At 35.6% G+C, this 24,245-nt stretch overlaps 1 protein-coding gene across 1 annotated transcript; it reads right to left on the bottom strand.

Moving 5' to 3' along the window:
• Window positions 1-5,888: 5,888 nt before the first annotated feature.
• Mulk (acylglycerol kinase-like protein Mulk) lies at window positions 5,889-24,188 on the bottom strand. Its single transcript, XM_089250914.1, has 15 exons — window positions 24,026-24,188; window positions 21,448-21,487; window positions 21,270-21,349; window positions 20,226-20,301; window positions 18,846-18,938; window positions 18,649-18,684; window positions 17,831-17,931; window positions 16,447-16,516; window positions 11,800-11,879; window positions 11,492-11,549; window positions 10,766-10,919; window positions 9,732-9,856; window positions 7,375-7,442; window positions 6,816-6,909; window positions 5,889-6,059 (listed from the first exon to the last, which is right to left on the bottom strand). The coding sequence occupies exons 1-15, from the start codon at window positions 24,133-24,135 to the stop codon at window positions 5,964-5,966; spliced, it is 1,281 nt and encodes a 426-aa protein (XP_089107040.1). The 5' UTR covers window positions 24,136-24,188; the 3' UTR covers window positions 5,889-5,963.
• Window positions 24,189-24,245: the final 57 nt, after the last annotated feature.

Genomic DNA, 24,245 nt, shown 5'->3' with positions numbered 1-24,245 from the left:
TTTTTGAAAGTTCTCAGTTTCATCTTCTTATCTCAGGAAATTTTGGATGCAACAAATATTGGTCAGCGGAGCGATTCGACGGCCAGATAAGAGCGTGTCGGACTCTCATTTCGGTCAAGTTCAGTGGGCCGCCATCGTGTTTACTGGTCTATAGTCCTTTTTATTCCTATATCTTAGGGGACGAAAAAAAAATTGTTTTATGGTAGGCTATATATATTAGGCTTTATTCATAAAGGTTAGGTTGGTTCAAAGAGAATGGTGCCAAATTTCAAGAAGTTCTAGGACAGGAAGCCTCCGGCGAATTTCTAGTAGTACGCAAGAGCAGAGCCGCGACGAGGAGGGGGCAGGCGGGTCTGGTGCCCCGGGTGCCGCAGCAGAGAGGGAACTAATTTCACCCTTCAACTGTTGAAGTGTAACCTCTCTTTCAACATTACCGGGCCGACAAAATTCGTGCTTACTTTGGCTGACCAAGCATCTAGTTACGGCCCTGTACACAAGGCCCCTAAGCCTTCCAAGGGGGGTGAGCATGCTTTCTTCTTACAGTTCTGGAAATATGCATGCCTCCTATGCAACTTCGTCCCCTAAAGGCTATTGTGAATGATAGTCACATGTATGCGTAAAACTTCTCTTGCGCATACACGCAACTTAAGTCTCGTGGTTGCTGGTTTACCGCGAACGAGCGGTTGAAGTTAAGAGATTTCCCAGACCCACCTCCTCGGGAACTCAATCGAAAGCATGGGATAATGAAAATGAAGATAGCGATTCAATATGAATAAAATGCCGACGTCAGAATTTTCAATCACGCGGCCTGAAACATTGATGGATGAGTAAGAATTCTGCTTGCTTTTCCGTTCCGATATTTTTTTTTATAGAAGGGAAATGGCGCACAGACATTACTCAAGATAACAGAAACTTTGCGCTGGGACTCCCTGTTGCTACCTATGAAATAAGAACAAAACTATTTGTTATAAATACTCCCAAGTAAAATTGACTGTTGGTTTTACAGCGGTACGCAGCTTGAAAATAAATAGTACATGGTATGATACCATACATTGTTTATTTCATGCTGCATACCGATGCAAATTTTATGCGCCGTACAACACTGGCTGCTATATTTTAATTAAATTAAGTTTTTAATTTGCCACAATTTAATTTATTTATGGAGCATAAAATGTACACCATATGTGGCTTGAAAATAAAAAATACATGGTATCCTACCCAAATGTACTGTTTATTTTCATGCTGCGCATACCGGTTTAAGACCAAAATTTTACTTGAAGAATTATAGCAATCAGTTTGTTTTTAATTTCATAGATGGCAGCAGATGTCCCAGCGTGTGTTGCTTTTTTTTTTTGCACGAAAGTATATAAACCGTTATTGTGACTCGTAAAATTTACACTGGTGTGCATCATGAAAATAAAAAAATATATGTTGCATACCATATACACTATTCATTTTCATACTGCACTACGGTTTAAAATCAACAACCAATTTTTCTTGAGAGATAATTACACCAGTTTTGTGTGTTGTGGTTGGCTCAGTTCAACGATGTTTCTCACGCGATAAAATATAATAAATTAGAAGGTTAAAAAGGGAATTTCCCGCCTAAGGTTAATTACACTGGCCTCTGCAGTGCTCTCATAAATTGGTCACATGGCGATCGAGGTCCCAAGGCAATTATCAACAGAGCACGTGATTCGTCGGTAAAAAGAATCGGTGCAGCCAAAATTGATCGAACGGCCATCAAGCAGCATCAAATGTAAATTATTGCGGCATAAAACATTAAAAATTTACTATAAATTAAAAAAACTCACCCATTGCACGCTATCTTCACGAAACAGCATACAAAACAGATATAAATTTGAATGGTTTGCGGTAGATCTCGTTGAATGTCCTTTAACGAATGTTTAACGGGCCTTGAAGTGGATTGCAATGATTAGTTCCGCGCCATTGGAAGGCTGAAGTTTATGTTTCTTTAATCGAACGGGAGGGCACACAATACCTTTTGATCCTATCAAACGTCGATAGCAGTGTTCACCAATATGCATCTAGATGCGTGATATAAACATGACTTAAGCATCACAATTCAATTTTCTTCCACCAAATTTCATTGAGGAGTGAAAATGCTCCTTCAAATTTTGAGTAATTTTTTTTAGTAGAGTTATTTCTTACTGATAAAAAAAACCCACCCCTTAAAATTTTGGAGGAGTGAGATTACTCTTAAAGATTATATTTTCTGATAACACTGGTCGATAGATGCCTCAAACCAAGGTCGCAACTATAACCAAAATTTACTCTTCGCCCGGAACTAGTAGGTATCCATTTTGGCACCTCCCCGCCATAATTTTGAACGAAAAAAGAGTAAACTCAGCAATCGGGGCGCTAGAACCACCCCCACCCTTCCCCAGTTGCGGTCTTGGATGAAATATGAAATTAGTCATGATGAAATTCTACCCGATGCAAAACCAGTACGGGCTCGATCGTGCGTTAATACATTACGCAAGTAACCTTGAGATTTATTTTAGGTGTTTTTGCCAAGTGGCACACCTTTGTCAAAGCATGTCCACGTTAGGGCCGAAATTACCCAAATTTTTCAGTTCGCTGCAACTAAGCCCATGGCTAGGCTGGGGAAACCGAGGCACTGCCCCAGGGTCTAAAGGGAGAAATGGGCCCCCCCCCCCTACAAAAATTTACACTTTTTTGCCTAATACTGTAATAACCTATCGAGAGGGGGCACCTCCAAGAAGGCACGCTACGGCCCTGGCTACAACCTTAATGGAATAAGGTTATATCGCAGCAATTTTTCTCTCCTCATCCAGGGCGTCTTAAAGCATAAGCATAATGGGAGCCTCAGGATACTGAGATCCCCCCCCCCAAAGCTAGACTTTTCACGGGCCCCCATATATAGTAAATTTATAGTGTTGAAAAGACAAAATGTCATCAGAATCGTCTCGGCCTGAAGCCCTCTCAGCTCCACCATTGTGGGGGGCATGTTGAGATATTTACTATTGTGTTTTCTAGAATGAATGTAAATTGCTGGGAAGGGCATCAAAATATCATTTTGATACTGTTGAGAAGAGTACTGGCCCCTATCTTGTGATATTTGGATGTTATTCCTAAAGAGCTGTGCTAGAAAAACAGCTCTGAAACTACTTTCAATAAAATTTTAGCTGGAAATATGGTGCACCCATTTTATAGCTGCGACGTAACTCGGAAGATGGAAAAACGGACTAGAATAGCGTTCTTCAATCTTTTATTACTTGCGGACCGGTGAAATTAGGTGAACAATTTAGCGGACCGACATTAATGGGAGAAATAATTTGCGAACCCAAAAAAAAAAGAACAGGAAGGAAATTTCCTAACCTTCTGACATGTACATTTGTAAAGGGTGTACATAATTAAAAGACACTATTTTAAAGTAGCCTTCAGGCGAAACCAGTCATCAGAAAATTGTGAAATTTTGTGGAGGACTTCATGAAGTGGGGGGATGGAAATTTGTTTCGGGGGGGAAATTAGTTGCACATGTCTTCCCCAGAGGGCGTTTTATTAAGAAATGACAAATTTAGGCAAACGTTTACAATTTAACGATTGTTAAACACTTTTACAATTGTTACTGCAACAAAACATGTTCCACATGATGGTCATTATTTTCAGATACCATATGAAATCGCAAGATGGCACGTTCCACAACTGACCGAAGTGTGTATGGGAAAATGTTCAGCACGTGGCATGAAATGCTGCCTTTAAGGTCAGGTAAAGTTCTTGGATTGCCACGACTTACCAGACGTTTGAAATGCCCCCAAAGCCAAAAATCACATGGATTAAGGTCTGGGGATCGGGGAGCCCATGGATTAAGAAAGTGCCCGCTGATGACACGTTCTTCTGTATCAAATGTGTTTTAAGAATATTCTTAACACACCCTGCAAAGTGTGGAGAAGCTCCGTCTTGCATAAAGATTGTGTCTGCAAGGCAGTGACGTGCTTGCAGAGCCGGAACAACTTCGTTCTGTAACAGCAATGCATATCGCTTCCCATTGATCGAACATGTCACTGGAACTGTAGAACGTAACTCATCGTAGAAGTAGGGGCTGAGAATAAATGATGCAGTAAATCCACACCACACCGTCACTTTTGGTGAATACAACGGGACCTCTAAGATAGCGTGCGGATTTTCTGGTTCCCTAATTCGGCAGTTATAAGTATTATATGACTGCACCATCCAAGTGAAAATGCGCTTCGTCTGTCCAGAGGATATTCCAAGGCCATTCAGAATCGACCTCAACGCGAGCTAGGAACTGCAGTAAGAACCGTAGTCGAGCGTCATGATAATGTGGAAACAACCGCTGTACAAGTGAAAGTTCGTACGGATAATATCGGAGGATATTCCGCATGATCTTATGGACAGTTGAACGTGGTCTATCCAACGCCTGTGCTACACAGCCTGACACTAGTGCTGCCACGAGAATTTGAAGTTCTGCCCTCTTCCATCTGTAGTGAAACCTCGTCTATAGAGAAAAGGGTTTTCTTCCTCTTCCAGGACGAACAGCCAACGATCCTGTGGTTTCAAATTTCGTTATCATATACTCCGAAGGTTTTTAACATTCATTGGACCTTTTCTCGAATCCTCTTCCAAGTCCGATATTTCCGTAGAGCAGTTACTGCGAAATTGCTGTTTTGGTAAAACAATTTGACCAAGAACGCGCGATCTCGTAAACTTATCGTCATTGTGAGCAGCAAACACATTGAGAAACAAGATCTCCGCGAATGTTTCTAGGTTTTATAACATTTGCTGCGTGACATTACATAAATTTACATGTTTACTACAGGTATTCAAAGTGAAACGCCCTCTGGTGGAGACATGTGCAACTAGTTTTTTCCGCTGAAACAAATTCTCATCACTTCATGGAGTCGTCCACAAAATTTCGCACTTTTCTGATGACTGGTTTCGCCTGTAGGCTACTTTAAAATAGGGTCTTTTAATTATGGACACCCTGTACATACTCTTCTCATACTGTGCATTCAAGAACCAAATTTGAGTTGAGAATTGTGCTTCTACCTACCGAATAAAAACAAGATTATCTGTTATAGTTCTAGAAGTGAAATCGGTCATTGATTCAAAATCGGAATGCATCATCAAAATATATAGTTTGATGGTAAATACTTTTTATTTTTATGCTGCATATTGGTGTAAATTTTATGTGCCATAATACCAGTTGGTATGTTATGTTTGCTGCAGAATCTCAGCTGTTATTTTATTGTTATATTCTGTATTATATATATTATTAAATTAAATAATTATTATAAACTTTTTGGTGTATCAAATACAAATATCTTTGAAGCGAATGAAAAGTAGGATATTTTGTGATGTATATATATTTTTTATGTCTCACAGATGTCATCAGCTGTGATGCCGGAGAGGCAAGGCACTCGTCTTCTACTATGAAGGTTATCATCATGTTCCACGGGTTCAAGTCTGGGTAAGAAAACATCAGAAACAAGTTCTTTACCTACCGAGTATGGGGCGACCACTGATAGATGGCGCCTTTGTTCTGCCCCCCAACTCCACTGGTTGGAAATTGCTGCATGGCGATATATTACTGGAGTTGGTATGTGGTAAAGTAGCAGCGGTTGAAGAGTAACAATAATATGATCTACTATTTTTAACCAAAGAAGAAGCATCAGACTTCTGCTGCCACCATCAAAATATAGGCAGGTTTATCGCTATAGGCAATATTGTTATACACAGGTTTTACTGTACATGAAAATAAAAATTATTACACATTTAAAAAAATCTATAACTAATTAAGTCATGTAGTTTGAGGGTTAAAATCATCCCATTGTACCCGAATCATACTAAGCAGTACCAAACATTTAAAATTGCACAAAAAATTTAAGTGATAAATTAAATGTATTTTTTTATTTACATTTTAGAGATATATATGTACAAGAGCACCACAGACATAATCAGGCATATACAGTCAAATGCTTTGGCATCAACTTCACGCATGTTTTCTGGACTTCGTGTTTCTCACCGTCAACATAACATGAATGGGATTTTGGCTGGAAGAATAACAAAATAAAGAAAATACATGCATTCATATGCAAAAAAAAAAAAAAAAACTAGATCTAATCAGATAAACTAGATTCTCAGTGACAACAGTTATGGCACTTTGTTGTGTTTTGAGATCAGGCATAGGTGAGAGATATTCAAAATTCAAATCTCATTGTCTTAAAGTTAATTTACTCACTGTACACAACCTCTGTGTTGTCATTGGGCGATTTAATACTTTAAAAAGGGGGGGGGGTGGCTGTGTATGAACTGTATTTTGGTGTAATCTAACTGTGCATGTAATGTGTCATACATGTAATGTCTTCATATGTTGCTGAGATTGTATCATTTCATGACTTTCATTTATTCATGACTTTATAATTAAATTGTATTTCATGAAATCAAAACATTAACAAACAAGAAATTAACATTTTATTTTACAACTTAAGAACACAATTGTGTGTCTGTGTAAGAACTACTGAATAATTATAAAACTTATTTAAAATGTATACATGAATATAGCAAGAAAACGAGAGAGTGAGATTCTATAGGACAACAACAATTTACACAGAGAAGGCACACAATCTGAAATTCATATTATGTCACCATGCTGCCAACTATCTGAAATGAAAAACTAGGCAAGTGTGGAATTAAGGAGCTGATTTAACATACAAAGAAAAGCTACCATTGTACAAAATAAATTCACATATGATCTGCAGGCAGTTTTCTTAGTAAACTTACAAAATATTGATAACAAAAATCCTTACTTCTAAAGTTTCATCAGGTTTTAAAATAATCTCTCGAGCAGGAAAGCCATCATCTAGCATTTTCTCAATCGGCTCCTTACCATGATATGCCAAGCTAAAGATTACAATATGAATAAGCATTATCAGTATCTGAAAAACCACTTTTTTCCCTTCTAATCACTTAATGAAAACTGCATTTGAATAGTATAAATTTTTGTGAATGTTACTCATTAAATGGTGACTTAACTAATTCAATAATAGTAATAATAAAGAAATTACAATAAAAGTAAATTGAATTAATTAGGGCAATTCAATTTACATTAACATTGTAAAATTTAAATGTACAGTCACTGATAAGAAGTTGAAGTTTTGTGTGACCATAAAACTCAGTATGGTAATGTTTGAAAAGTTACAGAATGATCAAAAAATTATTCATATGTTCATGAAATATTATGTAAGCATAATCGGCTGAATGCTAGTTACACTATGATGAGGGCTGTGTTATGGTTGTACGAATGGTGGAACTCTGAAATATGCATTCCAGAAGATGAGAAATTTAAAGGCCTTTAAAATTACTCACCCTGACTTCATGAACTCCTTTATTGGAATGTCATTGCGCTGCCAATTCAGCCATAAAGCTTTGGATGACTGCAAGTAAGGTATTAAATAGAAAAGTTAAGAAAAATATAGTTATAACATATTTAGAACATATATCTAAGACAGTGGTTTCCAAGCTTTTTAAACCTATGGCTTCCTTGACAACACCATGTTTATAAAAGCTCCGCCTAAATACAGTGGAATTCAGACTATCAGGTCTAATGTGGCAGAAGGGCAGGCCGGATAACATTAAAAAAAAGGCAGAGTTCTATAAATACTGACTTCTCTTTCCTATCCTCTACCATACCACCAAAACCACCATTTTAATACAGAAAACTGCACCTAATCATATTTTGTGAGCTCTTGGTACAGGTCAGTACTTTACACATAAACGTAATGTACTTTATACATAAATGTATACATAATGTGAATGTTTGTCATGTACTGTACATTTTAAAAATGTATTACAGAAAAAGGAAGTCCAAGAATATAAATGTTATGAAAATTATGTAAATAGTTCTTATTTATCACTTATCATGTGATCTTTTGCCTATAAATAACCATTATTTTATGTAAAAATGAAAATTAACACATTCCTCTGTTATTGCCAAATTGACAACAAACTTAGCGAAGTTTGGCAACAGCTCTGATGATTTGGCGATGTCATGGTGCCAAGAGACTAGGCCGGATAGCCCAGATTCTACTGTAGTCTAAAAAAAACACCTCAAAGCACTGAAAATGTCCACATTAATACTGTCACCTAATCATATTCTGTGATGCCTCTGAAAAAAAGGTGCTGATGCCCTTAGGATCCACGATGCACACTTTGAAAACAGTTGATCTAAAAAAATGTGATATTTAAATATGTGTGATTAAAATACTCATACAGGATACAGGAACTCATCGATATTTTTGTTGGCTAATATTAAAAGTATAACTTAATCTTCAGCCCAGAAATTCTAAGCAAATTTATATATCTTTCTAATATTTGGTTACATTGAAGTGCCACCTTCAATCTTTAAAAATCGTGGTGAGCCTTTAACTAGCACCGCAGAATGAAACATCCATACAAAGAAGTTTAATAGCTACAAAATCAGACAACCACTATTAGCATCATCAATAATTGTCCTGAACAATTTTTAAAAGAATATTTCATTTCACCATTTTTATCATACCACAGTTATCTTTCACACATTAAGATAATTAGAACAGGCCTATAGCTTATTGGCGATTCAGAGCCACAGTATTTGAATTTAATATATACAGTCGAGTCTCCATTCAATGAACTTCCATTTAACAAAATTTTCTATTCAATCACAGACTAATTTATTTTTTAAATTTCCATTTTTTGGCAATGTTTCGCAACTTTTCATTTGTTTAAGTTCCAAAAAAGAAATCAACCATAAAGTCACAGAGAAGGAGTGAATAACCAGCTAACCTATTCACGGAAAGCTGAGAGAGAGAAAGCAATTCTTAAAGTCGTCTTTCCAGCAAAGTTTTGTGTTATACAGAGAAAAATGTTTAAAAATGTTGTAAAATTTGCTGTCTAGCAATAAGAGATAAATAAAGTAGGATTACAGACTTTTTTACTGTTTAGAATGTGTGTCAAAGTCAATGAAGTGGATAGGTAAGTTTTAGTCTTTGTTTTTGTCATGTTTCTATAACTTAATTTGCAAATTTTTATTTAACGAATTTTCTAAATGGAAACATGGGACTTTGTTAAATAGAGGCTCCCAACTGTATATCTGTCTCTCTGAGAGGTTGCTGCACTAACCCCTGGGAGGTGGGGGGACTTTCTGTGGTAGCAAGATGTTCTACCATCATCTAATTACCATTTCTGTTGTAACTACGTATCAGAAAAGATTCCAACAAGGACAAATTAGGTATAAAATATGCTGCACATCTAATCATACTTTGTTACCGTAAGCGAGTATCATATTGACTTGGGGGGTTACTGCCCATATTTCATTAAAATAGTTATGTAGCTTTGACTAGGTACATTTATATTTTGAAATTCTTTTTTTCCTCTTTTAAAATTAGGCACGTGGGAACACTTTCATACAAGTTAAATTTTTAAAATAGGCGTGATTGATATATGTGCTTATATTAACAACAAAGTTATTTTTGTTCATGCTCTACACATGCAAAAAAATTAGAATACAGTAAAACCCCTCTTAAGGGACATCCCTCAGAATGCTGTCATCCCTCTTTTAAGGAGGAATTTTTTTTATCCCACCGGTGTCAGCAAAAAAGAGGTTTTACTGTACTTTCAACATGATAGCAAATGACAATGACTCTTGGAGACATGAATTTACATAATCATAACAGCAAATGACCCACAGGTATGATGCCAAAGTATCTTGATCCTGATGTGATGAAAAAATTCAAAAATGACGACTTCACAGAATGCCAAACACCACAATCTTCATTGATAACATTACTGTAGTCTTTTACAGGTATGGCATCTGGAAAGAAAAATATGAAGTAAGTATATGAGATAATCAATCACTATTGAATTTGGGTGTGTGTTCCATACTTCTCAGTAGAATTTTTTCACAGACAGGTCAAGGTGGGTAGGAAGAAACATCTGGGTAGGACCTTGTACATTGAGAATGATAACACCAAATCTTTTCCAGATAGCCTGAATTGGCTCTAAGAAGAACACTGTATTCATTTGAAACACTTGAGAACTCAAACATACCCAGCTCACCATTTTAAAAAGTCTGTGTAAATACTGAACAAAATTTTCAACCTATTTTTAATCAAACATTATCATTTTTTCATTCAGCACCTTTTTATCTCACCTACAAATCTCAGCGGCAGATATCTTGTTACAATACAAAGATACAATTGATAATTCCTTCTTTTTTTCACCCAGAAGGCATCCAAAGCAATTTTAAATTTGTATTTTGGATGCAAGTTTTTCCATTAGCTCCATGATCTCTTTACTTTTCCCAAGCAAATATAATTTTGCTAGCAGAGAACCTTGCTATACATAATGGATTAGGGTTTTTCCCTAAGAACACATTTGATACTCAGATACTTGTGTTACTTACAAGCTATACAATTAGTTCATATTACAAAACATGAAGTATCAAAGGAATGACTTTTAAATGTATTAAAGTGTGATAGGATATGATATTGTATAAAATTTTATTTCACATAATTAAATTGAATTTTGTTTTCCCTCATTTTCCATTTCTACTTGATTGAGAAGAAGGCTCAAATTACTGAGGTATAGGAATGACAACATTCTTGTAATAAATATCTTTGCATTTCTCTTCAACCTTGCTGTAAGTGGATCTGACAGTAATACTGATCAAATTAATATCATGTTGAAAATATTTGAAGAAATGAAAAAATTTGATACTAACTATCAAAATTTGACCTGGGAAGAAAACTGCCCCACCATCTCTTTTGTTTCATTACATTATTGTTCCTCGCAGCAAGTGATTGCATGTAACAACGTGAACATCCATCACACGCAGCAATATACTCAATGGAGATGTCCTCTATATAAAGACTTTTCTGTGGAAAAAAAAATTTACATGTGATACTTATGCACTAGTATTGCAATAACATACTAAATTTAGTTGCATATTCGAAACACATTATACTCTTTACAAATCATCTTGGTTGTTTAAACATGTGGTCCCCTCCCCTAACGTGTATCTGCCAGAAGATGGGGGCATTTAGTGTATAAGGAGTTAGGTGAACTCTTAAGTGTTCTGTGATGTGAAAATTTTGAGAACCACTGGTTTGAGCACATTAAACATTTCTTTAGTTAACAGAATTCACAGAACAAAAATTGTAAACCTTCAACAAAAAAAAAATTGCTAAAATTTTTTTAAACGATTTATTTTCCATGATTTATCAAGATCCAATTTTTTTTATTAAGATCCAAAAAACATGAAATTAATTTGCTTCTATTGTCGCAAACTAACAGTGCAATACTCATACACTTATTTTCACTGTGCCTGGAAACCTTTGAGTCTAGCTTCCACACAAACAATGTCAATACATTTTAAAAATAAATATGTAATGGAAATGATGCGCAAATAAAATTAAAAAAAAAAAATCAATAACATTTATTTATTTACCTTCAAAGACCGCAATAAATAAGCAAATCTAGCTTTCAATGGTCCCAGATACCAATACCTGCATAAAACAATAATAATTTGTAATAAACTTAAAAACTTAATCGTTAACACTGAATTTGATTTTTTTTTTCCCCTTTAACAACTGATGTTCATACAAAGTGGAAAATTTCATTTTGTAGTAACTGTAATTTTTTTAGGGTTTTTTTCCCATTCTCCATCAATTGTTTACCTATGCATTCAATATACTACATCACATTAAAATATTCAGAAAAGAAATTCTGATAAAATATAAAAAAATTTATTCATACTTGCTCAGATCAATTTCAATATCAGGAAATGCACCAAGCTCAAAACTACTTAAGGCAAAGAATGGCTTTTCTTCACCGATCTAAAAATAAAAAAAATCTTTAGGAAATGAACCAAAAATGCAAAATTCCACCCAATGAACATACACCAGGGCTTGACAAATCAAAAAAAAATTAGGTGCCAGCCAAATTTCTTTGGAAAGCTATACATGGTTTTTCTTTAAGACAAGCAGTCGTTAGTAATGCTTTTTTTTTTTAACTTTTCTAGGGCTTAATGACCTTTTAAATGCTGAAAGAGAAGTCATAAAACTTTGTGTCATCCCTGGACTCCTTTTTTTTTTGCAGAAAATTTTTTTATTTTTTAGTTGTTGTGGCAACTGGAGTTTGTCAATCCACATGCATTTTTTTTTCAAGAAATTAAAACATCCCGGGAACTTGTGAGCCCAATATGAATAACACTTAAGTCAGAAAGTCCAATTTTATAGCACTGCTGCAATTTACATTTTCATTTCCCAAAAAGTTCTTCTTGAACACTCTCCTATTGACCCCTTAGCTGTGGAATGTTTCAGAAAAATGCACAAAAAAAATGGAAGTCTTTTTTCCACCTGTTTAATTTTGTGCATTGTATCAATAAAAAAGATACTCAATTTTGCCTTTAAGGTGAAAACAAAACAAGTTTTTCTCATCACAAAAAAAATTGTCTAATCACAAATATTGCACTTATCAGTTGCCCGAACCCAGGTAAGAGGTTAAAAACTTTGACAAAAGAGGATTAAATGCCTCTTCAAATGTCTAAATAATTCTTCTCTGTTGAAAATTCCATTTTGACAACTCCAAAAAAAAAGTTCTTCGGCTGCCGGAATCAGAAAGAATAGACCAATACATCAGAAGACTTCACTGGATGTGAGTGTACATTGCTCCCTACTTTTATCAAAATTGAAGCCCAGTTTGGAGATAGTGATGTCTTATGCACTAAAGATTTTTTCTATGTTAATTGTGTTGATGCAGCTTTGTGGACAGTGAGTGAAATCTTGATAGAAAACTGAATTGCTATTTCAAAACTGTATTTCTGGAATTATAAAGGCCTGATTATAAAAGTAATTTGATGTATTGGTCTCTCCTCTCTGATTCCAGTGGTTGGAAAACAATTTGGAGATGTTTACAGAGTTTGTATCAGAAATTTGATTATGCCCATGGAACGTAAAAATTAAATTCAGTAAAACTCTCAACTGAAGAATGCAAATTTCTAGAGATCACAAAAAACCCCCAATTAGGTATTTGTTCACAAATGTTTATAAATTTTAACATCTAATTTGCTAATTAAATTTTATAATTAAATTATTTACATCCTGTATTAAATCCGAGACATAAATTCTAATGGACTCTTCACACCTGCAACATGTAGCTAAGAGAAGATTGCATATTTGAAAAATGTAGAAGGCTTATTTCTAGAGTAAGAGCCGATTGGCTAAAAAAAAGTGAAAAAAAAAAACTGTATTAATTGTTTACATTAATATATTTTCTCTTTTTCTCTCTCCCTATATGCAGTCATCATTTTTTCTCTCACACTTTAGATATTTTTTAAAGCTATGCATAAAATCTTCAGCCAATTCAACTGTAGTTCTGAGCAGTTTCAAAGTAGACTTATGATATTGGGGAGGGGGGTTGTCCCCCCAAGAGCCACCCTTTCAATTTGCTTGAACTTTGTCTTTTTGAATTGACAGAGTTCCAAGCAAAAAAAAAAAAACTGCTCAATCATTTCCCTAATTAAAACTCTGGAAGAAATATAATTCAAAATTCATTCACCTTTCAAATTTCAAATTGTTTTTCGAGTTTAAAGTTTTTTTTCTTCACAGAAATTTAATTTTTCTTGACTTTTATGAAATATTTGGAAATTTCCCTGATTTCTGCCAAATATTTTACATTTTCTTTGACCATTTTTCATTTCCCTGACTTTCTAAGTTGCTGGGAACCCTGATTGACAAACATACTTCTCAACCAGCAGAATTTTACACTCATCATTAGGAACTGTTGCAAAAAGTAAATGGTGATTATGCTGTTGAAATTTTGTATTTAAATTCCCAAAGAACAAGCAAAAGTTAATGTGCATCCATTAAATTTATCAAATTATAATTGTTTTTTTTAAAAGCCAAATGGCTCTTACTTATAAAATGCACTTAAAACAAATACAAATACAAATACAAATACAAATACAACGCCACAATAGGCAAAATGCCCAACGAGGTGGCTGATAAAAAGATGCCCATAAAAATATGGATGTCATATGTTTCAAAAATACAGCAACCCAATTAAAAATGCAATTAACACAAATTACAAACAATATATACACATGATAAAATATTATACAATGCCCATAAAGAATACTTATGGTTGTCTTATTCTAAGAATGGATAGCTTCTCGATTTACCCCAACATGTTTATCGTATTTCTTTTTAAACGTGTCAATTGTGTTACAACTTACTACCTCCGGGGGTAAGCTATTCCATTTATTAACAACCCTATTGGAGAAAAATTCCCTACGACACCATAATCTTGCATTGTCCCTCACCAATCGATACTGGTGTCCCCTTGTAAAAGCAGTCGATTGGCGGTGTACTAAAAGTTCATGGTCCATCCTATCCATCCCATTGAAAATTTTGAACACTTCGATCATATCTCCTCGACACCTGCGTTCATCCAATGTAAACATATTCAAAAAATGAAGTCTTTCTTCATAACTCAATCCCTGTGTGCCAATAAGGACACGCGTAGCTCTTCTCTGCACCCCTTCAACCAAGTCTATGTCCCTCTGTAGGTATGGTCTCCAAAACCTTACAGCATACTCCAGTCCAGGACGAACTAAGCCTCGAAAAAGCGGAAGAATGACTTTAGGAGAACGCGAAGAGACCTTTTTGAAAATGAGACCAAGCATTCTATTCGCTTTTTTGACAACCGCTGAACAATGTTCAGAAAACTTAAGTCGCTCGTCAATGAGAATTCCCAAATCGGTGACTCTAGTTGCATCCGGGATAGTGACACCATTCAACTCGTAAGAGAACCGTGGGTTGTTCGAACCAAAATGAGCGACCATGCACTTATCTACGCTAAACGTCATGCTCCATTCATTTGCCCATGCTGCAATCTTGTTTAAGTTGGTCTGGAACAACTCCCTATCGCTTTCATTTCCGATTACCCGAATTAGCTTCACATCATCTGCGAATTTGCTAGTAATTCCATCGATACCCTGATCGAGTTTGTCGATAAAAAGTGAAAAAAGTATGGGGCCAAGGACACTTCCCTGAGGAACTCCACTTGTGACGTCTGTCCAACCAGAGAATTCCCCGTTCACCATAACTCGTTGCGACCTATCTCTTAACCACGATTCTATCCAATTCAGCAAGTTGCCCCCTATTCCAATCTCGTGTAAACGCTTCAAGAGTTTGCCATGTTGGACCCGATCGAATGCCTTCTGGAAATCAAGGTAAACAACGTCGACATTTTTGCTCTTACCCAAAGCCTTAGTCACGTAATCATAGAAGCAAAGGAGGTTAGTTACACATGACTTCCCCTTCCTGAACCCATGCTGATTATCCGACAATACATTATTCTCGTCTATCCACTTCACAAACTGCCTTTTGATGATAATTTCCAAAATTTTCGAGAGGGAGCTCGTCAAACTCACTGGACGATAATTAGACACCACTTCTCTACTACCCTTCTTAAATATCGGAACAACGTTAGCCAGTTTCCAATCTCTCGGGACGATACCCTCAGCAACACTACTCCTGTATATCTGTGCGACTGGCCCCAACAATTCATTAGCACCTTCCCTGAGAACCCTGGGATAGATATCATCTGGTCCTGGTGCTTTGCTTGCACATACATTTCTTAGAAGATTTAGGACCTCCACGTCTTCCACTTGAATATCGTTGAGCGTTTTATTACCCCATGCAACACCCGTATATCGAATATCATTATCTCCATTAAAAACCGACGCGAAAAAGTCATTGAAAGCACTACACATGCCTACATTGCTCTCTACTTTTGAGCCTCCTATCGAGAGGGGGCCAACTGTCTCCTTACATCCATTATTGACGTATCGAAAAAATGATTTTGGGTCAGAGCCAATGTTATCTGCCAACCTAGATTCAGCTTGCTTTTTACTATCCCTTATCGCTTTCTTCAACAGTCTTCTTTTATCAGTAAACAATGATAGGTCACCTCGTCCACTTTTATACTCTCTGAATGCTCTTTTCTTTTCAAGATAAAGGTTCCGCACGCTATCCGTGAACCATAGAGGGTGTGATGTACAAACACGCTTTTTTCGAACAAAGGGTATGACGTCGTGCAAAACAGAGGATAGCTTCGTACTAAATTCTTCCCATTGACTTACCACCCCTACTGATTCCAACCGGTCTTTGAAAACTTCCGCTAACCTTCTTCGCAAAACATCAAAGTTAGTTCTCCGAAAACAAGGAACCAGTCTTTTGTTATCAACCTTACCCGAGGAAAAGTTACAGTGAAATCTGACGATACGATGATCACTGGAAGAAAACTCTTCCCCCACCGAAACATGTTCAACTAGATCCTCAGAACTAGTAAGAACATAACAATATATTCTTCACAAAACTACAATATTAACAGCTTTACTTCAATCCGCATGACATCTAGTAATACAGTGGATTCTCTGATTACGGCCATTGCTGCTTCTGCCAGCCACCTGCAAAAAGGAAATATGAATTAGCAATAATACTGGAAAGTTAATTAAGCTCCAGAAAAATCCATAAGTGGTTTTATTTATTGTGGAAATATGTTATTGAGAGATAACATGGAAAAAATATGTATCATAAACTGACCACTTATCCCCTTCCCCCATATAACGAAATTATAACCCTTGTAGCTTTCCGGGGATCAAAAACATGAATATTATGTTTTATCTTTTTTTTGATGTAAAAGTAACAGCAACATTTATAAGGATAATATGGCAAGTAAACTTTTAGATTTCATATTTTCATGAATTTGAATATTGGTTGGTTGTAAAGACATTTACAAAATTTACCTAAAATTTAATGGTTTTAGATAAATGGGGTTCATTGATAGAGAATTAACAAAATTTGCAAATAAGAGAGATTCCTCTGGGACACCAGTATCATTTAATAAGGGACAACTCCGGGTTGTAGTGTGTGTGTGTCGCAGGGAGTTGTTTTCTAATAAGGCTGTGAATAAATGTAATATTTTACCTCTGGGAGTGGTGGATTTCTAGCGCAATTGACATGTTTAAAAAAGATATGATGCTTATAATGAGAGGAATCAAAAAGCTACCCATACTTAGATACGATATGACCATAATTTATGGGCAGTGTATTTTTATATTAATTTTTTTCACATGATATATGCTCTTATTTTGGGTTGCTGTATTTTAATTACATTTGATGTCCATATAGTTGTGGCCTTAGTATTAGTTCTTACGGCTGCAAATGCCATCCTGAGTTTGAGTACATTCTCAACATTTCTCCAACACTGGTAGATGCCATCTTCAAGGGGTCTTATAAAATTGAGCAGACCAAAATCAATTAATTCTGAAATCTAAAATGGCCTAGCAAAAAAAATGTCTTTCAATTTGCTTACAAACCACCCTAACCGGCTGTCAAAATTAAAAATTTGAGAGATCATGGATTATATTTAATTGCTTGGTCTGACTTGGCAGGAACTATCGTGCTTTGGTTAGTTGTTGGCTGCAGGTTGTATTCTATTCACCTATTGAAATTGCCAATGATGATGAAAAGAATGATGGATTGGCATGAAATTTTGAGAATGGATTTGAACTCACAATAGTCCTAGATCCCAGATGAGCTATCTTTCAATTGTCGATGACTATAAAAGCTTAATAAGCTGCACATCATAAATCTAAATATTTGTGGGCTATCATATTCTAACCAGTTGAAAAATGTGAATGAGAATTTATGTGTGTGGCTCTGATTATTAATAAATTGGTAGATGATATATTCAAATAATAATCATAATGAAAACTCACTGAGCATCATTTTCAGTTTTTGAACTAAATAGCGCTCTAGCAACTGAATTGGTGAATCCAACCGGAATGATCCCAATGGGAATATTTGAGGTGTTATTAGTCTGTAAAACAATAATTGTCAAAAATTAAAAACACAACAGCATGAATATTGATAAACAATATGATTACACAACTTGTACATTGATACACACATCTAGAGCATGTACAGAGCACTCATAAAATTCTTAAATCCTGCGTCATATGAATTACATACAGATATTACAGAGAAAAAAGCTTCTACAGTGATACTTTAACAATAAGCACTGAGATTCAGTGTGCTGTTTTAATGCATACGCCCACCAGAGCACGACCCAGGGGGCCTCAAGAGAAGAGGGAGCCTTACAAAAATCAGAAATGGTTGAAATTCTCGAGAATTTTCCAGGTAGAGCCTTAAAACATCTCTTAGCCCGGGGCCCGTGATGCTTTACCGTGATGACGCCCTACTGAGGTTTCCTGTAGAAGTTCCAAGATTTCCATCATTTTCTCCAAAACTATTCAACGACACATTTTTCTTTTTTTTCCCCAATAGCCTTAATGAAAATACAACATGGGGGGGGGGGGGGAGTTGCATGAGGTTTTTGAGGCTACTGGAAAAAGTTTAAACACCACTATTTTACTGTGTTAGAGTATTTCATATTTATCAATGTGGTAAAAAAAACCATCAGTAACTTTGTATTAAGCTTTTCCTGTGATTCTCAATAGCTACCATTATAGCATGATACATATTAATCCAAATACATCAATCAATTAGCACTGTATAATAACTATGAATGCCTCACCTCATACTCTGGTCGCCTTAACAGGCCAGTAACAGCCTGAAAAAGAGAAAGAAACAAAACTTCTATAATCACGCCTTTCATGAAAGAAAAATCAATAAATTGAAATTATTATTTTATTTGATCAAATTTACAAATGAAATATAGATGTACGTCATTTAGTGTAATTAGCTACACATAATATGATCAAAATAAATAACCTCATGCAAAGTTCCATTGCCTCCAGCGATGATGACTGCATCAGTATTACTCATTATCTCCATCAAATCGACTGCTTGGCCTTCATTTTCTGTCTGAAATTAATACTGACCCATCTATAAACTTATAAACTAAATTTCAAACAAGGATTTAATATTAGAAAATCAAGTATATTCACAATGAGTTATGCGATTTAGCTGACTTTCATTCACTCCGAAAAAAACACAAAAAAAATGCACAGGCTTGCATATCAACAACACCTTATAAAATTAAATAAGTAGAACTTCTATTATCCAGAACCGTCTATTAACTGCTATGTTTTTTCTTTAGGGACCATTCAAGTATTACGTAAGTAGATTTTTAACCATTTTTGACCCCCGTCCCCCCCGTCAGCAAAAGTCAGCAAAACACTGACACCCCCCCCCCTCCTCCCCTTGTCAGCAGCTTAGAATATTTCACATCTTGAAAAAGGGTGGTTGATGACATAAGCAACCTTCGAACTCCCCCTCGCCATCAAAAGTCAGCAAATCTGAAACCCTACCCCCCTCTCGATGCTGATGTAATACTTGAATGACCCCTTAGATAAGGAAATTATCACCAAAAGTCTGAAATGCTTTTGCAGATGAGCATGAAGATGTCATCAGAGACAAAGAGAATTTGCAAATTTGAGTATTTGTTAAAAAAAATTGTTTGGTTGCAGCAGCAAAAAACATTTAATTCATCAGCAATTTATTGTTGTCAAAAAAACTTCTTCACGTACATGAAGAGCAAAGGGTGACCAAACTATCATAGCTTATTGACAAAGACTGGCCCAATTGTATTATCAAGATCTACTGTACCTTACTAAGAGAGGCCTCTATCTCATCCGATTTCAGAAAACTGGGCCTTGAGAGAGGCTGTTTCTTTATATAACTGAAGCAATGCAATGTTCTGCTAAAAGTTATTTCACTGGACCCAGAGGGGTATGCAGGAAGGGGCACCGGGAGTCCATGCCCGCTAAAACCATTAAAAATTTAAAATATTTTTATATACCTTTGTAAAATAATTTTAAATTAAAATAATAAACTATTGAGGTAAAATAACACTACCTTAATCAATTTCTGTTAATTTAAAAGTTTTTTGAAGGTTAACTGAAAATTCTCTGTAAGAAATTGGTTGTGTGTGTTTCTTCCCCCCCCCCCCCACAAACCCCAACGTGTCCTCCTTCAAAGGTCAATCCCACGTATATCCTTGAATGGTCAAACCAAAATATCTCTTGCAATGCTATTTTCATGAAAATAGATTCTTTGTTTTTGACTTGTCAGACATCTTCAAATACAACAAATGCAAAGCTTTGAATCTAACAATGCATTCTGGATGCTTAGATGCCAAATAATTCTCACCTGAAAGATGCTGACTTTCAGTCCAGCAAGATGCAATAATGGAGCTGCATATTTTTCATACATGGACTTGGATTTTCTAGACAGAAGAAAGATATTGATTTTCAATATATTAAATTATCAGAAAAAAAAACTGAAGAAGCGTACCAATGTTTTTTCAGGAGAAAATAAATTTACATAGAGGCTTTGACAGAAAATGTGCAAGAGGAAAAAAACTGCAGTAGCTCTCCCCCCCCCCCCACCTCCCCCCACCTCGCATTAGCCAGGAATGGCAGCACATTAGTATCCCACAAGGATGGGAAGCAGTAAGGGAGATCAGAATGGCAGGAATATCCAAATTTTCAAAAATGCTGAGAAATTAGAGTCATAGATTATAGAAAATTTTTCCCTGCATCTGGAATCCTTTCTGTTTTACAAACTGCTTTCAGGTAATTCTAGCATTACTTTTGCTTTTGCTAACAAATCTTCATTTGTTAAAAATGTTCGTTACTAGGCATATTTGTTCACATATGTCTGTATACTATATGGATTAAATACATTTTATGAATAGGCTAGGAAGCATTTTTGTATTTCATCTTGATCATGTGTGTAAGAGTCGGATGAGCAGAGTGAAAAATTTAAGAATTGCATTGCAAAATAAAATTTAATCCAAAAAGCAACAGTGTATTTCTTTAATCTCTGAACATGTGGAAGAATTCACAGAATACAGTACATCTGTAGTTTCTATTAGGTTGATGTTTTAAGTTAGAGCATCATTATCAAATTATCACATGAAATGCATTTTTTCAATTTTTATATTCAGTATTGAATGTTCTCTGTGATGTTTATTGAACCTTGCCTTTCCCAGCATGCCGGGAATTGACCAGACACAAACGTTCAAAGAGCTGGTGTCTCCCCGATTTATAATGGCATGCTGATTAAATTATATGCAATTACTAACATAATTCATCGAAATTACAAGTTATAGGAGAATGAGATAAGACAGAACTTTGGTATTATGAGAAATACAATGCTTCATGCATGAGCATTGCTACTTATTTATATTACCTATCATGAGCAACTGGATTGAGAATAACTGTTACATGACGAGGCTTTTGCAGCTGAGGTTGAAACATATCTCCATATTTCTAAAAAGCAAAAAAAAAAGTATGAGAAATTAAATTATACTGTAAGCATGTGCAATATACAATTTCTTTCATTTACTTGACTGCAATTTTCATCTCACCTTTGCTTCTTCGCAATATGCTCTCATCATTTGGAATGTCCTAAAACAATGGAAAAACTAAAATGAACATATTTCATATAACATTAAACTGACAATAAATTTGTAGAATTAGGGATATTATATGGGTGATTCTCACGAAAATACAAATACAAGGCCACAACAGGCAAAATGCCCACCCAACGAGGTGGCTGAAATGACCTAAATTGTGTCCCCAGCAATTTAAATTAAACACAGGCCTTTTTCTGTTTTCATCACTTTCAATTTATATTCCAGTTTCTGAAAAGTCGCTACTCTGTTTTTAATATTTTCATCAATATATTTTTAAAATTTACTTGAACAAATTTTCATTTGTTAAGGAGAAATGTCCTCCTGGCTCTCCCAGCCTATTTTTAAAATTTTAAAATTATAACTTTCTATCCTACAGTAAAAATATATTCTTTTTTTAAAATAATATATATTTGTAAGACCAGTTTTACTTTACTATTTTAACTTTTTCATAATTTTAAATATTTTTTATTGATAATTTATAACGAAAATGAAAATTTTCCGCAGTTTTTTCCCCCCATTCAGAAAACATTGGTTCAAGTCCTACAATACCAGTTGCCACCTATCAAATTTTGTATTGAGATGGTTATGTAGACGAATGTAGCAATCACTTGAACCTCATTTTAAATCAATTTATAAATTAGGTTTATTCAGAGAAAAAGAGGTGAGTGTCTTTATTAAATGTCCTTCTCTTGGCTACTTTTTGAAAATAATGGAACCAAAATAAATGGAACATGTTGCGCTTGTCAAGCATAAAATTAAGTGCCGAAACAAACAAAATGTCACGTCTGATTTGCCCATCTCTTAACATGGTTTAATTTGAATTAAATTTTTTCACCATGAATTTCTAACAAACTTCATTGCTGGCCATATTTCATTTGTTAGCAGGTAAAGAAGTGTCCCTAAGAATGTTCTTGGTTAATTTTTTTTTTTGTAACATATATTTTTATTTTCAGTCCAATTTCATGAGAATGTCCTATATCTATATAAAATTGATTTTCTGTGTGTGTGTGTCTGTCTGTGTCTATGTTCTATACAAATATACAATTTTAGATTTATTGTCACCAAATTTATCAAATGGGACTTGAACGATGCAGGCTACTTTAAAAGTTCATCAGAGCTGGGCAAATGCCCAAAATGGACGAAAAACTGTTTGGCAACAATAATTTCTCGGCAACAATAATTTCTCGGCCACAACAATCACTTTCGGAATGTTTACTTTGGTTACCATGGTTCCCTAGCAATGCATTTCTGACATGCATATGCCTTTACAATTGTTTGTCACTTCTTTAATGCTGCAAAGTATTATGTATATAATAGTTTATTCCTTTATAATGTTTGTCACTTTTTCAATCCTCTCAGTAATTGAAGAAAACCCGGGCAACGCTAGGTATTATACCTAATATATTATATAACTATTATATCAATGCTTGACAAATCAAAAAGATATTTAGGAAACAGCTAAATTTCTTAGGAGCCGATTCCTTAGTTAACAGATGAACCGAGCATAACTCTGGTCTATCGCCATGGGCAATTTACTACTGATTGGGGTTGTGCCGGAAGTGTGAGTATGTGTACCTAACAGTCTGAGTGTGTATATAGTGTTGTGTGTAAATTTTTTAGTGGTGCCATCCATATTACAAATTCTGAGCAAAGTGCAATGTTTGAATATTTGTACTCTTGTAGGTCTGTTGCTTTCTGTGGCGAGACTTTTTAACGGGGAGACAGGCTCAAATTCGTGCCTGAAAGTTGGGAACCACAGAAAATGAACTTCAGCAGACTACCACTGTGGTGGCAGTGGAGTTTTAATCCAAGTCCTTGCAATGCGAATCTGTTACTCAATCACCACAGTAGCAACCAATGTACTGCAACTACTTCACCAAACACCAACTCTGAACATATTGCTACATTGCTATTCACTGCCATTAATGAGTTGGGTTGTAAATGAAGGTGCCATCTGTCTGTGGTCGTGTGAAGCTTGTTAGGGAAAATATCCTTTCCCCCCCCCCCCCCAGTTGAACCTAGGGACATGGGGGCAACCTTCATGGTGGTAGATAAAGCAACCAATGTACTGTAAATTGACTACGAATCTTAACTCACGTGTATTAGCAAATATACATGGAGATGGGTCCCCTAGCATGGCTCCTCCATATTGCACCAGGGCCCTTGATGGCATTCTTCACAGGTCCCACTATAGCTAATTTAAAGTTTAAGAAACAAGAAAATGGGAAACCAGGCTAGAGACGTGTCAGTCCCACCCCTTATATCAAGGGTTTGTGACGGACCCGAAGGTCAAAACCAGTCGGTGCCTTTCGTTGTACAACAGTAAATACAAAGCAAAAATAAAGTAACTAAAATGAAGGCCAATCTGGGCCTCTGGGTTAGAGCCCGGTCAGCTTATGACTGAGTATGTGTGCATAGAGTACACAGATATTGCAGCAGGCCATAAAACGGGCTTTCCACACTGGGCTTCCCCACAAAGCTTATAAAAAGCCCGGCCCTTCATCATCATTATAAACAGTCCGGAACTCACTTGTATCTATCCACACCATAGGAAACGCCATAAGCGAGAACCGAAAAACCGAATATCGATTTCTTCCAGTTTCTACGAATAGCCTTAGCAAACTTAATAATCTTAGACATTTCTAACTGTTTTCAACACATGCGAAACAATGTAAACACAACGTTCAAGTAAAACGAATCTGGGAGCAGGCCAGAAAGTATTTTAAACTTTTGAAACAATATAATAATTT

This window comes from Pholcus phalangioides, unplaced genomic scaffold (genome assembly GCF_987345545.1).
Source record: "Pholcus phalangioides strain wild (caught in Gottingen) unplaced genomic scaffold, Ppha-v1.0 ptg000024l_1, whole genome shotgun sequence".
Lineage (NCBI taxonomy): Eukaryota > Metazoa > Arthropoda > Arachnida > Araneae > Pholcidae > Pholcus > Pholcus phalangioides.
The sequence above is the reverse complement of the archived record's forward strand: the minus strand, read 5'-3'. Positions and strand labels throughout refer to the sequence as shown.